The 14,868-nt window shown below is 48.4% G+C and overlaps 1 protein-coding gene across 1 annotated transcript in view; it reads left to right on the top strand.

The window, feature by feature from the left end:
• LOC116509038 (microtubule-associated protein RP/EB family member 1-like) overlaps nt 1-14,301 on the top strand; it is a 35,976-nt gene extending 21,675 nt beyond the window's left edge. Inside the window, 3 exon segments of the mRNA XM_032217926.1 lie at nt 7,679-7,831; nt 12,405-12,434; nt 12,436-14,301. Coding sequence (XP_032073817.1) covers nt 7,679-7,831; nt 12,405-12,434; nt 12,436-12,462 — 210 coding nt within the window. The 3' untranslated portion in view covers nt 12,463-14,301.
• Nucleotides 14,302-14,868: the final 567 nt, after the last annotated feature.

The following is a 14,868-nucleotide window of genomic DNA, read 5'->3' on the forward strand; positions in this document are numbered from 1 at the left end:
CTGGCGTGCCGGAACCCAAATGGGCAACGGTTCACTTGGCTGGAGAGATGGCTCTATGTGCCCCTTCTGGCCCCCATGCCATAGGTTCTCTATCACGGCCCCATAGCGTTCCTGACCGATGTGAGTCCAGTCTCTTCTCGAAGGCCTCCAGGGACGAAGCTCCCACAACCTCCGAAGGCAGCTTCTCTTCCACGGGTGGATTGTGATGTGGGCAGCTGTGATGTTTCCTGATGGGAAATGTCGAACCCCTTCATGCTGGATTTAAACCACACGGGTCTCCAAAGGGGTCCGGGGGGGGGGGGGAAATGTCTGTTAGCCCCTCTTGGACTTCCGCCAGGGGCGAGGAGTGAGAAGCACACGGTGAGTTGATTGACCTCCAAGTCATGATCCGTTTGGGACTGGGCCGTCCAAACAGCAGATGACCATGGCCACACGGCTCCACCTGTGCGAGTGATGAGCGCTCACGCTCCCAGGTCAAGCTCCATTTGCCGCTGATGGAAATGGAGTGCGTCCTTACATGGGTGCCTGACACACACACACACACACACACACACACACACACAGAGGGAGAGAGAGGGAGAGCGGGAGGGAAGGAGAGAGATAGAGGGAGGGAGAGAGAGAGAGAGAGATCTCTTCCCTCCCCCCTTGCCTGCACTCTGCGCCACCAGGGCTCAGAGAAAGGAAAAAGAAGGGAGAAAAAGGAAGGAAAATGTTTCGGTTGCAATAGCACTTATATACCACTTCACAGTGCTTAACAGTACTCTTAAGTGGTTTTACAGTCAGCATATCGCCTCCAACCATCTGAGTCCTCATTTTATTGACCTTGGAAGGATGGAAGGCGGAGTTGACCTTGAGCTGGTCAGGATTGAACTACTGGCAGTGAGCAGAGTCAGCCTGCAATCCTGCATTCTAACAACTGGGAGGGAGGGAGGAGGGAAAGTATTTCAATAGCAATATATATATATATATATATGCTATATTTATGCTGATAAATAAATAAAGGGAGACTAGTATAGATCTATTTCAAGCTATTTAGCTCTCATCAGCTAGCCATACCCAAGTTGGGAATCGAACCTGTGCTCTATTGCCTCCCAGGCAGGGAGTTAACCATTTGAGCTACAAAGAACGACTCCTTATCAGCCAGCCAGGGTGGGAGGTATATACTTAAAGTCACAACCCCTGGTATGCCCAAGTATGGGAGGAAGGTCACACTTCCACTCTCTGTCATTAGGCTCGTCACAAGAGACCATCCAGACAGAAACCCAATATTTTTTACTGTTGCCTTTTTGTTACATTTGCTATATTTATGCTGATAAATAAATAAAGGGAGACTAGTATAGATCTATTTCAAGCTATTTAGCTCTCATCAGCTAGCCATACCCAAGTTGGGAATCGAACCTGTGCTCTATTGCCTCCCAGGCAGGGAGTTAACCATTTGAGCTACAAAGAACGACTCCTTATCAGCCAGCCAGGGTGGGAGGTATATACTTAAAGTCACAACCCCTGGTATGCCCAAGTATGGGAGGAAGGTCACACTTCCACTCTCTGTCATTAGGCTCGTCACAAGAGACCATCCAGACAGAAACCCAATATTTTTTACTGTTGCCTTTTTGTTACATTTGCTATATTTATGCTGATAAATAAATAAAGGGAGACTAGTATAGATCTATTTCAAGCTATTTAGCTCTCATCAGCTAGCCATACCCAAGTTGGGAATCGAACCTGTGCTCTATTGCCTCCCAGGCAGGGAGTTAACCATTTGAGCTACAAAGAACGACTCCTTATCAGCCAGCCAGGGTGGGAGGTATATACTTAAAGTCACAACCCCTGGTATGCCCAAGTATGGGAGGAAGGTCACACTTCCACTCTCTGTCATTAGGCTCGTCACAAGAGACCATCCAGACAGAAACCCAATATTTTTTACTGTTGCCTTTTTGTTACATTTGCTATATTTATGCTGATAAATAAATAAAGGGAGACTAGTATAGATCTATTTCAAGCTATTTAGCTCTCATCAGCTAGCCATACCCAAGTTGGGAATCGAACCTGTGCTCTATTGCCTCCCAGGCAGGGAGTTAACCATTTGAGCTACAAAGAACGACTCCTTATCAGCCAGCCAGGGTGGGAGGTATATACTTAAAGTCACAACCCCTGGTATGCCCAAGTATGGGAGGAAGGTCACACTTCCACTCTCTGTCATTAGGCTCGTCACAAGAGACCATCCAGACAGAAACCCAATATTTTTTACTGTTGCCTTTTTGTTACATTTGCTATATTTATGCTGATAAATAAATAAAGGGAGACTAGTATAGATCTATTTCAAGCTATTTAGCTCTCATCAGCTAGCCATACCCAAGTTGGGAATCGAACCTGTGCTCTATTGCCTCCCAGGCAGGGAGTTAACCATTTGAGCTACAAAGAACGACTCCTTATCAGCCAGCCAGGGTGGGAGGTATATACTTAAAGTCACAACCCCTGGTATGCCCAAGTATGGGAGGAAGGTCACACTTCCACTCTCTGTCATTAGGCTCGTCACAAGAGACCATCCAGACAGAAACCCAATATTTTTTTACTGTTGCCTTTTTGTTACATTTGCTATATTTATGCTGATAAATAAATAAAGGGAGACTAGTATAGATCTATTTCAAGCTATTTAGCTCTCATCAGCTAGCCATACCCAAGTTGGGAATCGAACCTGTGCTCTATTGCCTCCCAGGCAGGGAGTTAACCATTTGAGCTACAAAGAACGACTCCTTATCAGCCAGCCAGGGTGGGAGGTATATACTTAAAGTCACAACCCCTGGTATGCCCAAGTATGGGAGGAAGGTCACACTTCCACTCTCTGTCATTAGGCTCGTCACAAGAGACCATCCAGACAGAAACCCAATATTTTTTACTGTTGCCTTTTTGTTACATTTGCTATATTTATGCTGATAAATAAATAAAGGGAGACTAGTATAGATCTATTTCAAGCTATTTAGCTCTCATCAGCTAGCCATACCTCATCAGCTAGCCATATATATATATATATATATATATATATATATATATATATATATATATATATATATATATATCTATATCTATATCTATATCTATATCTATATCTATATCTATATCTATATCTATATCTATATCTATATCATCTATCTATATCTATATCATCTATATCTATATCTATCTATATCTATATCTATATCTATATCTATATATATATTGCTATTGAAATACTTCCCCTCCTCCCTCCCCTCCCTCCCTTTCATATATATATGAAAGCCAAATAATAAATATATACAATTACTTTATTGTCATTGTATGTATATACACAGAATAACCCATACAACGAAATTCACATAACACCCGGAGACCAGGCCCAAAACACATGACAATCCCCAAACACCCCCCAAACACCCCCCACCCACCCACCAAAATTTCCCCACCCCTAAACCACCCAAGCATCCACACAACAGACCAAGTCCTGCTGTCCGACAGCTCACTGATGGTGGCCCTTCAGTTCACTGTTGAGTGCAATTATAGCTGTGGGATAAACACCACTCACTCACCACGAAATCTCCAGAGACGAAGAGCCTACAAACTTGAAATTCGGCAGGTATGTTCCTCTTGGCTTCTAGGTGCCGGCTCAAAAGGATTTTTCCAAAATGACCACCAGATCATCAGTATTTCTTACGCAGTATTATTTTAACACGCGTCGATGCTAAGGAGATAGACACTCTACTCCCCCTCCCCACCTGAAAGGGACTCTGTTCCAACTGCCAGTTGTCATATGGGCGTGGCCAGCGCGTGAGTCATCCAGCCTGCAGGAGGGAGGGAAGGAAGGAAGGAAGGAAGGAAAGTGTTTCAATAGCATTTATATACCGTATATACTCGAGTATAAGCCGACCCGAATATAAGCCGAGGCACCTAATTTTACCCCAAAAAGCTGGAAAAGTTATTGACTCGAGTATAAGCCTAGGGTGGGAAATGCAGCAGCTACGGTAAATTTCAAAAATAAAAAATCAGTGTTATTTGAAACTCAAAGTTATGTTTATTCAAGGGACCCGCTTAATTAAAGTGTTCTATAATATCAGTATGACTTATAATACTGCAAGTCTGCAATATTACCGTATTTTCACCCATATAACCCGCCCACGCAGATAACCCGCACACGCATATAACCCGCGGGTTTTCTGGATCGTGTAAAATGTTTCCCGTATACCCCGCCCACGCATATAACCCGCCCACGCAGATAACCCGCACACGCAGATAACCCGCACACGCATATAACCCGCGGCGAGTAAAAGAGAAGGGAAACAGCTGAGATGGGGGGGGAAGAAACGGAGAAAGAAAGAAGCCTGCGCACGCTGGGGAAGAGGAAAGGAACGAAGGAGAAGGAAACAGCTGAGATCGGGGTGGGGGAAGAAACGGAGAAAGAAGCCTGCGCACGCTGGGGAAGAGGAAAGGAACGAAGGAGAAGGAAACAGCTGAGATCGGGGTGGGGGAAGAAACGGAGAAAGAAGCCTGCGCACGCTGGGGAAGAGGAAAGGAACGAAGGAGAAGGAAACAGCTGAGATCGGGGTGGGGGAAGAAACGGAGAAAGAAGCCTGCGCACGCTGGGGAAGAGGAAAGGAACGAAGGAGAAGGAAACAGCTGAGATCGGGGTGGGGGAAGAAACGGAGAAAGAACCCTGCGCACGCTGGGGAAGAGGAAAGGAACGGAGGAGAAGGAAACAGCTGAGATCGGGGTGGGGGAAGAAACGGAGAAAGAAGCAAGCCTCCGATCGTGTAAGCCTCCGATCGTGTAAAATATTTTCTGTATACCCCGCCCACGCATATAACCCGCAGGGGGGCGCTGTGCATGTAAAAACCGCATATAACCCGCGGGTGATATGGGTGAAAATACGGTAAAATACTTGTATAGGGGATCCCCGGGATCCCACGAAGAGATCAAATCACAACCAGTATGCCACCTTCTTGGTATATTGTTTTTATTTTCACTGAGTTTTTAAAAATGAGCATTATTTCACCCTTTTTTTCTTTATGTTTGATTGGTATCTGCAATTTGTGTTAATTCTGTTCATACATATAATATAAATGAAAAACCCAGCTCTCTTAAAAAATATTTTAAGTTCTTTCTGGTGCTCCCTTTTAGAATTGGCCAACTAATATTTCTGTTCACCCAACTAATGTCAGGCAGAGTTAACTGAAAAAGTAATTTTTCATGAAAGGACATTTTCCTAGGATTTTAATTGTTCTTACTGTCAGATTTCTCCTTATTTCCAGCTTGAGTCTCCTTCTGACAAGTTTCCATTGCTTCTTGTCCTGTCCTCAGGTGCTATTGCTGCCGCCGCCTCCTCCTCCTCCTCCAACAGCACCAGCACATTTGCTGCCCAGCGCTGCGGCTGAGGTGAAGCCGCCAAAGCTCCCGCTGGCGCCCCCGCAGCGTTGGGCGGATATCCGGCAGTGCTGTTGGAGGAGGAGGAGGCGAACCAGCCTGCCATCGCCGGCCACCGCTAGCCCTGCCGCTCTTCCCACCCCCTTCCAAGCCCCACAGGTCGTCCCATTCAAGTTATTGGGCGTCAACACCGCCACGTTTCCCCCAAGCCATCGCATTCGAATTAATGGACTTCTAATCCCCTCTCTGGGAGTCGCTTTCCCCGGGTTTACCCTATTTCGACTACCGAGGAGTCTTGCGGCCGCTGAGCCTCCCATTTCCTCTGCCCCGCCATTTCCCCTTCGCTCAAGAAGGCGCTAAGCAGAGACGCCCGCGACGGCGAGAACGGCTTGTTTATTTCCAGCCGCTGAGAAGACTTGCTTGCACTCAAACGCGCCTTTAAGCCGCGTCCATAAATACAAGCCGAGCCTTCTCGCTGCGTTCCCAGCTTCGGGCCGACCCGAGAGAAAAACAAACCAACCGAAGTACATTTTCTCTTAGCAGAGGCTTCCCCTCAAGGGGCGGCGCGGGAAAAGCCTTCCTAAGCGCCCCAAGAATTCTCGGAGGGGGGAAGGTTGGGAGGAATGGAAGCGCCCCAATGGCGGGGCGACTGAGGAAAAAGCCGCCTCTCCACTCCTCTCCCCCTCGCCCCTCTTCTTAGTTCTCACCGGAGAGGCGGCTTTATTTCTCCCCAAACTCCCCCACCCACATGAAAGCCCCCATCTCCACTAATGCCTTGAAAATTCAGCCGCTTAGGGAAAGCACATTCCATCGCATGCTTTCTCCGCGGCGCACCCCGCAGTCGCCAATCCAGCGGAACCACCGCTCGCCTGCTGCCTCCCCACAATTATCAGCGAGGCGTCGCTGGAATTCACACACACACACAAACACCAGAAAAGCCTCGAGAAAAGGGGGGGGGTACAACCTCCCCTTTTCGCTCCCGTTAAAACAGCCGGGTTAGGCTGGCGGAGGGGCACGAAGATGGGGGTGTGGTGGAGGCGCCCGTCCTCCTGCCTTGAAGCAGCCGTAGACAGGCTCGCGCCGGCTGCGCAATCTTAACAACCTTTCCCTGGAAAACCAGCTGTTTCCCCCGACCTGATTCCTGCGTGCGTTGCATCAAACTAAGGCTAGGGATCCGACGGATTCCCACCTTGGACAAACAACAGCAATTGTTATTGTTGTTGTTATTATTATTATCATTATTTATCTCGAATGTCATCTTTCCTTGATCCCAACAACCAGGTGTCTCGTCCGCTCATACCCCACCCCACCCCGCCTTCCCAAGCCGCTTGATGCTGGTAAGCACAGGAAGAATGGGGAGAAAACTTAAAACTAGCTACCGTATGGCGATGGCAGGCTGGAATCCCCTCTCCAAGGGATCCCCGTGCAGAAAATGCGGGGAGCAGCAGCGAAGCCCCGGGGCTTCGCTGCTCCATCCGCTGGACTGTGGGGCTTGGAAGGGGGTGGGAAGAGCGGCAGGGCTAGCGGTGGCCGGCGATGGCAGGCTGGTTCGCCTCCTCCTCCTCCAACAGGCAACAGCACTGCCGGATCCAGTTGTAGACTCGAGTATAAGCCGAGGCGGCTTTTTTCAGCCCAAAAAGTGGGCTGAAAAACTCGGCTTATACTCGAGTATATACGGTACCGCTTCACAGTGCTTTGCAGTACAGTATAGGTCAGTGATGACGAATCTTTTCAGCACTGAGTACCGAAACCATGCTTGCCCATGCTTGAAGCACCGGAAATCTGAAGACCAGCTGGCTGACACATGCCTGTTCTTTGGCTGTTTTTCAGACCATTTTGAAGCCTTTTTTTGGGCCACAAATGGCCAGATAATGTTCTCAAAACAGCGCAAAAATGGCCTAAAAACGACCTAAAACCAGCCTAAAATGGGCCAAAAAACCAGCCTGAAAAAGGCCTGAAATCAGCACGAAAAACAGCCCGAAAATGGCCCAAAAAATGGCCCCAAAATGGGCTGAAAAACAGCCTGTTTTATGGGCCGTTTTCAGGGCCTTTTCCGGTGCTCCGGCACCTGTGAAGAGCAGCTGGCAATGGCACACGTGCCCATAGAGAAGGCTCTGTGTGCCACCTCTGGCACGCATGCCATAGGTTCGCCATCACGGGTATAGGTGATGAGTCGAATTGCTGGCAGTGAGCAGAGTCAGCCTGCAATGCTGCGTTCCCCCCCCCCCCCCGCGCCCCCAGCGTAACTTTGTACTCCTTTGTTCTCACACGAACTCTTCTTTGTCAGATCAATGCGTTAAAGATGACCGTGGAAGACTTAGAAAAGGAACGAGATTTCTACTTCGGGAAACTGAGGAACATCGAGCTGATCTGCCAGGAGAACGAAGGCGAAAGTGATCCGGTCCTCCAGAGAATCGTGGAAATCCTTTATGCTACAGATGTAAGTAGGTGGGATCTGGCAGGGGGCGGTCCCTGTTTTGGGCTGGGGGCATCACTATTTATGGGGCCGGCTGTTCCTTCTGCGCACCGTTTTCCCAGGAGGTTCACCTGCACGGATTGAATTGCATTGAATGGACTAACCTGCTTGGTCATTTCCCCCGTACACAATGGCTCACATTGAAATGGAATTCTGATGCACCTCTCTCAGAAGAGAGAAAACACACACACACACACACACACACACACACACACACACACACACACACACAGAGTCACCATCCCAAACACGATGATAATGGTAATGTCCCAAAGAGGCTTTTTACATGAGGCCACTGGACTTTCTTGTTTTTTCTTTGAAGACGTTTTCGCTTTTCATCCGAGAAGCTTCTTCAGCTCTGACTGGATGGAGGGGAAGGGAAGGATTTATGCTCCTTGCAGACAGCTGGTCATTTGCATCCTTTTAGAGGGTCGTTGAGGCCTCTTGGAGGTTTATCTGTGTCTTCTTTAAAGACATTTCACTTCTCATCCCAGAAGCTTCTTCAGCTCTGACTGGATGGAGGGGAAGGGAAGGATTTATACCCCTGGCAGACAGCTGGTCATTTGCATCCTTTTAGAGGGTCATTGAGGCCACTTGGAGGTTCATCTCTGTCCTCAGGGTCACCTGAGTGGTGCAAATGGTTCCTGTAGTCTGCAATTTTTCCTCTGGAAATCCATTCCTGCTCCCACCCCCATTCCAAGGGTCTTCATCCCAAATTGTGTAGCTAAAAGTCTGTAGAGATTCTCCGACATCCAGGAGTAGGAATGGATTTTCAGAGAAAAAGATTGCAGAATGCAGGATCCATTTGCATCACTCAAGTGATCCTGAGGACACAGATAAAACCTCCAAGTGGCCTTAATGACCCTCAGAAAGGGTGCAAATGACCAGCTGTCTGTAAGGAATATAAATCCATTGGCTGAGAATCTCTACAGAATAATGATAATGATAATTATGATTACAGTAATAACAATTATAACAGCACCAGGAGAACTGAGGAAGGTTCTTGAATGAAAAGCGAAACGTTTTCAAGGAAAAAAGAAATCCAAGAAAGTCCAGTTGCCTTTTGGGACAAAAAGCACCTTTGTGATTTTTGGTTTGCTCCTAATAGAAGCCCTACCCCTCCAAAATAAGCCCCAGTTGAGAGAGCCAGCCAGCCAGACGCATTTAGTACCGTATTTCCTTGAAAATAAGACCTAACTGGAAAATAAGATTTGTAGATTTGTAGATTTTATTAATATTTGTAGGCCGCCCTTTTCCCTGAGGGGACTCAGGGCGGCTCACATAAAATCGGGGAAGGGGAATACAGACATTAAGATAAGACATATAATAAAATAGTAAACAACATACATTCATCATTCGGGAGGGGAACTATCCTTGTCCCCAGGCCTGACGGGCGAGCCAGTTCTTCAAGGCTGTGCGGAAGGCCTGGACGGTGGCGAGGGTGCGAATCTCTACGGGGAGCTCGTTCCAAAGGGTCGGGGCTACTACTGAGAAGGCCCTCCTCCTTGTAGTTGCCAGCCGACACTGGCTGGCCGATGGTATACGGAGGAGGCCTAATCTATGTGATCTTATTGGTCGCAGGGATGTAATTGGCAGAAGGCGGTCTCTCAAGTATCCAGATCCACTGCCATGTAGGGCTTTATGGGTGACTAATAGCACCTTGAAGCGCATCCGGAGATCGACAGGTAGCCAGCGCAGCTCGCGGAGGATAGGTGTTATGCGGGTGAACCGAGGTGCACCCACAATCACTCGCGCGGCCGCATTCTGTACTAGCTGAAGTCGCCGGATGCTCTTCAAGGGCAGCCCCATGTAGAGCACGTTGCAGTATTCCAGCCTAGAGGTCACAAGGGCCCGGGTGACTGTTGTGAGAGCCTCCCGATTCAGGTAGGGTCGCAACTGGCGCACCAGGCGAACCTGGGCGAATGCCCCCCTGGTCACAGCCATTAAATGGTGGTCAAACGATAGCTGTGAGTCCAGGAGGACTCCCAAGTTGCGAACCCTCTCTGAGGGGTGTAGAATTTGACCCCCCAGCCTGAGTGATGGAATATTGGTCGAATCTCTGGGAGGGAAACACAACAGCCACTCGGTCTTTTCTGGGTTGAGCACGAGCTTGTTAACCCTCATCCAGTCCATAACAGCTTCGAGGCCGCGGTTCATCACGTCTGCCGCTTCATTGAGTTGGCACGGGGCGGACAGATACAGTTGAGTATCGTCCGCATATTGATGGTATCTAATCCCGTGCCTGCGAATGATCTCACCCAGCGGTTTCATGTAGATGTTGAATAGTAGGGGGGATAAGACCGAGCCCTGAGGCACCCCATAAGTTAGGGGCCTAGGGGACGATCTCTGCCCCCCCACTAACACCGACTGCGACCTGTCCGAGAGGTAGGAGGAGAACCACCGCAACACGGCGCCTCCCACTCCCACCTCCCGCAGTCGTCGCAGAAGGATACCATGGTCGATGGTATCGAAAGCCGCTGAGAGGTCAAGGAGGACCAGGATGGAGGAATGTCCTCCATCTCTGGCCCTCCAGAGATCATCGGTCAATGCGACCAAAGCGGTTTCTGTGCTGTAACCGGGTCTGAAGCCTGACTGGAAGGGGTCTAGATAGTTTGCTTCCTCCAAGGACCGCTGGAGCTGGAAGGCCACCACCTTCTCAACAACCTTCCCCAGAAAGGGGAGGTTGGAGACTGGACGATAATTATTAAGGATAGCTGGATCCAAAGATGGCTTCTTCAGGAGGGGTCTCACCACCGCCGCTTTCAGTGCGGCGGGGAAGTTCCCCTCCCGAAGTGAGGCGGTGACAACCGCCTGGATCCAGCCTCGTGTCACCTCACTGCAGTTAGTAACTAACCATGAGGGACACGGATCCAGTACACAGGTGGAGGTACTTACAGCCCTCATGGCCTTGTCCACATCCCCGGGGGTAACGTCTTGAAACTCAACCCAGAGTTGTTCAAATTGATCCTCCTGTGCCTCGGCTGGAGCTGCAGGGGTGGAGTCCAAGTAACCCCCTAATAACCCCCTAATGCGTCAAATTTTTTTAAAAGAAGAAATTAATATAAGACCTGGTCTTATTTTCGGGGAGAAACACAGATAGCAGAGTTGTAAGGGACCTTGGAGGTCTTGTAGTCCAACCTCTGGCTCAAGCAGAAGACCCTCTACCACTCCAGACAAGTGGCCCTCCAATGACTTCTTAAAATCCTCCCGTGATGAAGCATCCATAATTTTTTATTCTGTTCTGTACCTGTTCTATTCTATTCTATTCTATTTCGTATTCTATTCTATTCCATATTCTATTCTATTCCATTCCATATTCCATATCTATTATTCTATTCTATTCTATTTCATATTCTATTCTATTTCATATTCTATTCTATTCTATTTCATATTCTATTCTATTCCATTCCATGTTCCATATCTATTATTCTATTCTATTCTATTTCATATTCTATTCTATTTCATATTCTATTCTATTCCATTCCATGTTCCATATCTATTATTCTATTCTATTTTATTCTATTCCATTCCATATTCCATATCTAGAATATCTAGAATAGAATTATTCTATTCTATTCTATTTCATATTCTATTCTATTTCATATTCTATTCTATTCCATTCCATGTTCCATATCTATTATTCTATTCTATTTTATTCTATTCCATTCCATATTCCATATCTAGAATATCTATCTAGAATAGAATTATTCTATTCTATTCTATTTCATATTCTATTCTATTCTATTTCATATTCTATTCCATTCCATGTTCCATATCTATTATTCTATTCTATTCTATTCTATATTCTATTCTATATTCCATTCCATTCTATTCTAAACTCTCCCATTCCATTCCATATTCTATTCCATATTCCATATCTACTCCATGTCTATTCTATTCCATTCTGTTCCTATTCCTATTCTATATCCTATTCTATATCTTATCCGCTATCCCTGTGATGGGGAACCTATGGCGGAAGTGGCACGCAGAGCTGTCGCCCGTTGCTCTTCTGCGTTCTGGGGTGCCCGCCAGCTGCTCTTCACATGCGCAGGAGTGCCAGAAACTGGAAGCGCAACCGCCCGGTGCGTTTGCACATGTTGGGAAGATGACCTTCCAGTTTCCAGCCTGTGCATGCGCACTGGCCAGATGGCTTTTCGCATAGGCGCCAGAAACCAGAAGACCAGATGGTGAAAAAGGTTCACCAACACTGCCCTCTCCCGTTTCCTGGAGGAAAGCCCTTCCGCTGAATAACAGAAGTTGGGAGGGGCCTTGGAGGTCATTTAGACCAACCCCCCTGCTCAAACAGGAGATCCTATACTATTTCAGACGAGTGGCTGTCCAGTCTCTTATTGAAAGCCTCCAGTGATGGAGCAGCCACAACTTCTGGAGGCAACTTCTCTCCCGCAGATCGTTCACATGCCATGTTTCCCTCCCACCGTTCCATCCCCGGAGAAGGAGCCGCTACCCGCGTAAACCCCTCCTGCGCAGCCGCGCTTCTTCGTATTTTCCCAACCCCGATTCTGCTTCTCTCTCGCAGGAAGGCTTCGTGATACCCGACGAAGGAGCCCCCCCCGGAGGACCAGGAGGAGTATTAAGGGCCCCACCGACATCGACCAGCCGAGCAGCAGAGTCAGAAGTCCGAAAAATCTTTGCCCCGATCATGTGCTTATCTGTAAAATACTCTCGTTTTATTCTTAGAGGACTTTAACTGGTTTCTTTTCGAAAAGTAAAAACAAAACAAAACGAAACAAACACAAAAAAAAAAGAGTACCTCTTCAAGTGCACTTTGCGTAAGTTTTACTACTACTTTCCCCCCTCCCCTCTCCCCCACCCTTCCGCTTCCGATGGGTGCGTGTGTGTTTTATTTTATATTATTTCTTCGGTTCCTTTTTTCTTTTTGGAGAGCTCTTTTGCCACTTTTCATAGCGGGACGATATTATCAACATCGTTGATGGTGTTGTTTGGAAGCAAGAGGCCGCAGACTCGGGGCTACGCGGGGGTCGCTCGGTCGGGCCCTTCCACGACGGAGGATTGGCAGTGCGTCGTGTTTGGGGAGGGGTGGGTGGGGAAGCAGGAGAGGCTGCCTAGGGGAGTGCAAAGGTGGCCTTTCCACCAGGTGCCCTGTGGGGAGGGGAAGGGGGCGTCGAGAGAACTGGAAAGCGACGGAGGATTTGAGATGCTCGGGTAGGGGAGATTAGAGGTTTCCTGGCTTAGATTGATCGGGGCTACGAGTTCGGGAGGTCAGAGGCCATGTGGAAGTGGGCCAAGCGTGGCTGAGGATGTGGCAGGAGAATGGACTTTGTAGTCGGCTCGGTGGCAAGGAAGGTGTGAAGCAGGCGTGCCCGAAATCGGCTTCTATGGTTGGTGTAACCTCCAATAAGACCAGGATTGTCCAACTTTTCAACCCTTGAGCGGCTTCAACTCCCAGTCTGACAATGGTTGAAAAGTTGCAAAAGTTGGACACGCCCGATTAAGATCCTCACCTGAATCTCCTCCTCCACCTCTTAGCTCCATCTCTGCCCCCCCCCCCCAAATACGGGGTCAGTCTCTTCCTCTCTGCCCCCCCTCTCTCTGCTTCCAAACCAACCCTGTTATCCTCAACAAACAAACTCCGTTTTGGGATTCCCTTCTCACCAAACTAAGATAGTTTCAACAAGGATGCTGGATCCAAAAGCATCGGAGAAGGTTGTAACACTCCACTCTTACTCGACTGGATTCGCTAGTCGGTTTTTGCCGCCTGCGTCGAGAGATGCCTGGGTGGGTGGGGCCACACCTCCTTTGCCAGGGCCTCCCCTCAAGTTACCTGCGCAGGTGCGTGCTGAGGACCGGTGGGGGAGAGAAAAGAGAAATCGCGTATTAAATAGGCGAGCCGAAGTTGCCGGAGATAATCAGAGCGTTCCGGTGAATTTTTGATTATTGCAGTATTCTGTGTTTGACCCTCTCCCCCTCCCTCCCCTCCCCTCCCCAATGGCTGCTCCTTGGGGAGGGGGATTTTGGAGGTTTGGGACACCCCCTCCCCACAATCCCACCCCTCATTCCCTCCCCTCGCCCACAGCAAAGACTAAGCTTCCGGCTTGGTGCGTTCCTTTTGTCCGTTTGCTTCTGGTGGTTGTGTGTGTGTCTCGATGTGTGTAGAAAAGCAGAGTTAACGGTAACTTGTTGTGTAGTGCATGATTTCCTTATGACAATTCGGCGGGAGACCCACGTTTTGGACGAATGCCAAAAAAAAAAAAAAAGGAAAGAAGGGAAAGAAAGAAAGAAAGAAAAAAAAAAGAAAGCCATTATTTAAAACATCAGAGGTGCTGTTTCTCTTATGTGGCCTTCTAAAATACCTGTTTTTTGCCCTACAACGATAATTCAAAACCAGACTCCTTTTGACAGGGTTTTTTTCTACTTTTAAAACGGTTTCTAAATAAAGTTCTGTTATTTCAAGAAGGTGGCGTCTCCTGGAGTGTCGTGTTCTTTGCCGGGGGTGTTTATTTTATTCCTCCTCCAGGCCCCCTTTTTCTTGCAATGTTCCAAGTTCTCCGTCCGTTTTTCGGTCTGCTGTGTTTCCGCACCGCCTGGGGTTCTAGTTCGCACCGGGATGTGTGGTCCTCCGGCAGCTTTGGGGTGGATTCGAAGCCACTTTGCTCCACCTCTCAAAGGCACCCGATTAGAAAGTGGGAGACGGTGAGCTCTAGTCCTTCTGCCTCAGCCCTGAAAGCCAGTTGGGTGACTGGGCCAATCCACAGGAGACTGGGAGTTCTAGTCCCACCTTAGGCATGAAAGCTGGTTGGGTGACTGGGCCAATCACCAGGAGATTGTGAGTTCTAGTCCCATCTTAGCATGGCTGGGTCGCTTTGGGTCAATCGCCAGGAGACGGTGAGTTCTAGTCCCATCTTAGGCACAAAAGCCAACGGGTGGAGACGGAGTTCAAGTCCTGCCTTAGGCCTGTGAGCAGGGATGGGATTCTATCGGTTTGGATCGGTCTGGGTGAACTGGTAGCTCCGACTATCAGC

This window comes from Thamnophis elegans, chromosome 5 (assembly GCF_009769535.1).
Source record: "Thamnophis elegans isolate rThaEle1 chromosome 5, rThaEle1.pri, whole genome shotgun sequence".
Lineage (NCBI taxonomy): Eukaryota > Metazoa > Chordata > Lepidosauria > Squamata > Colubridae > Thamnophis > Thamnophis elegans.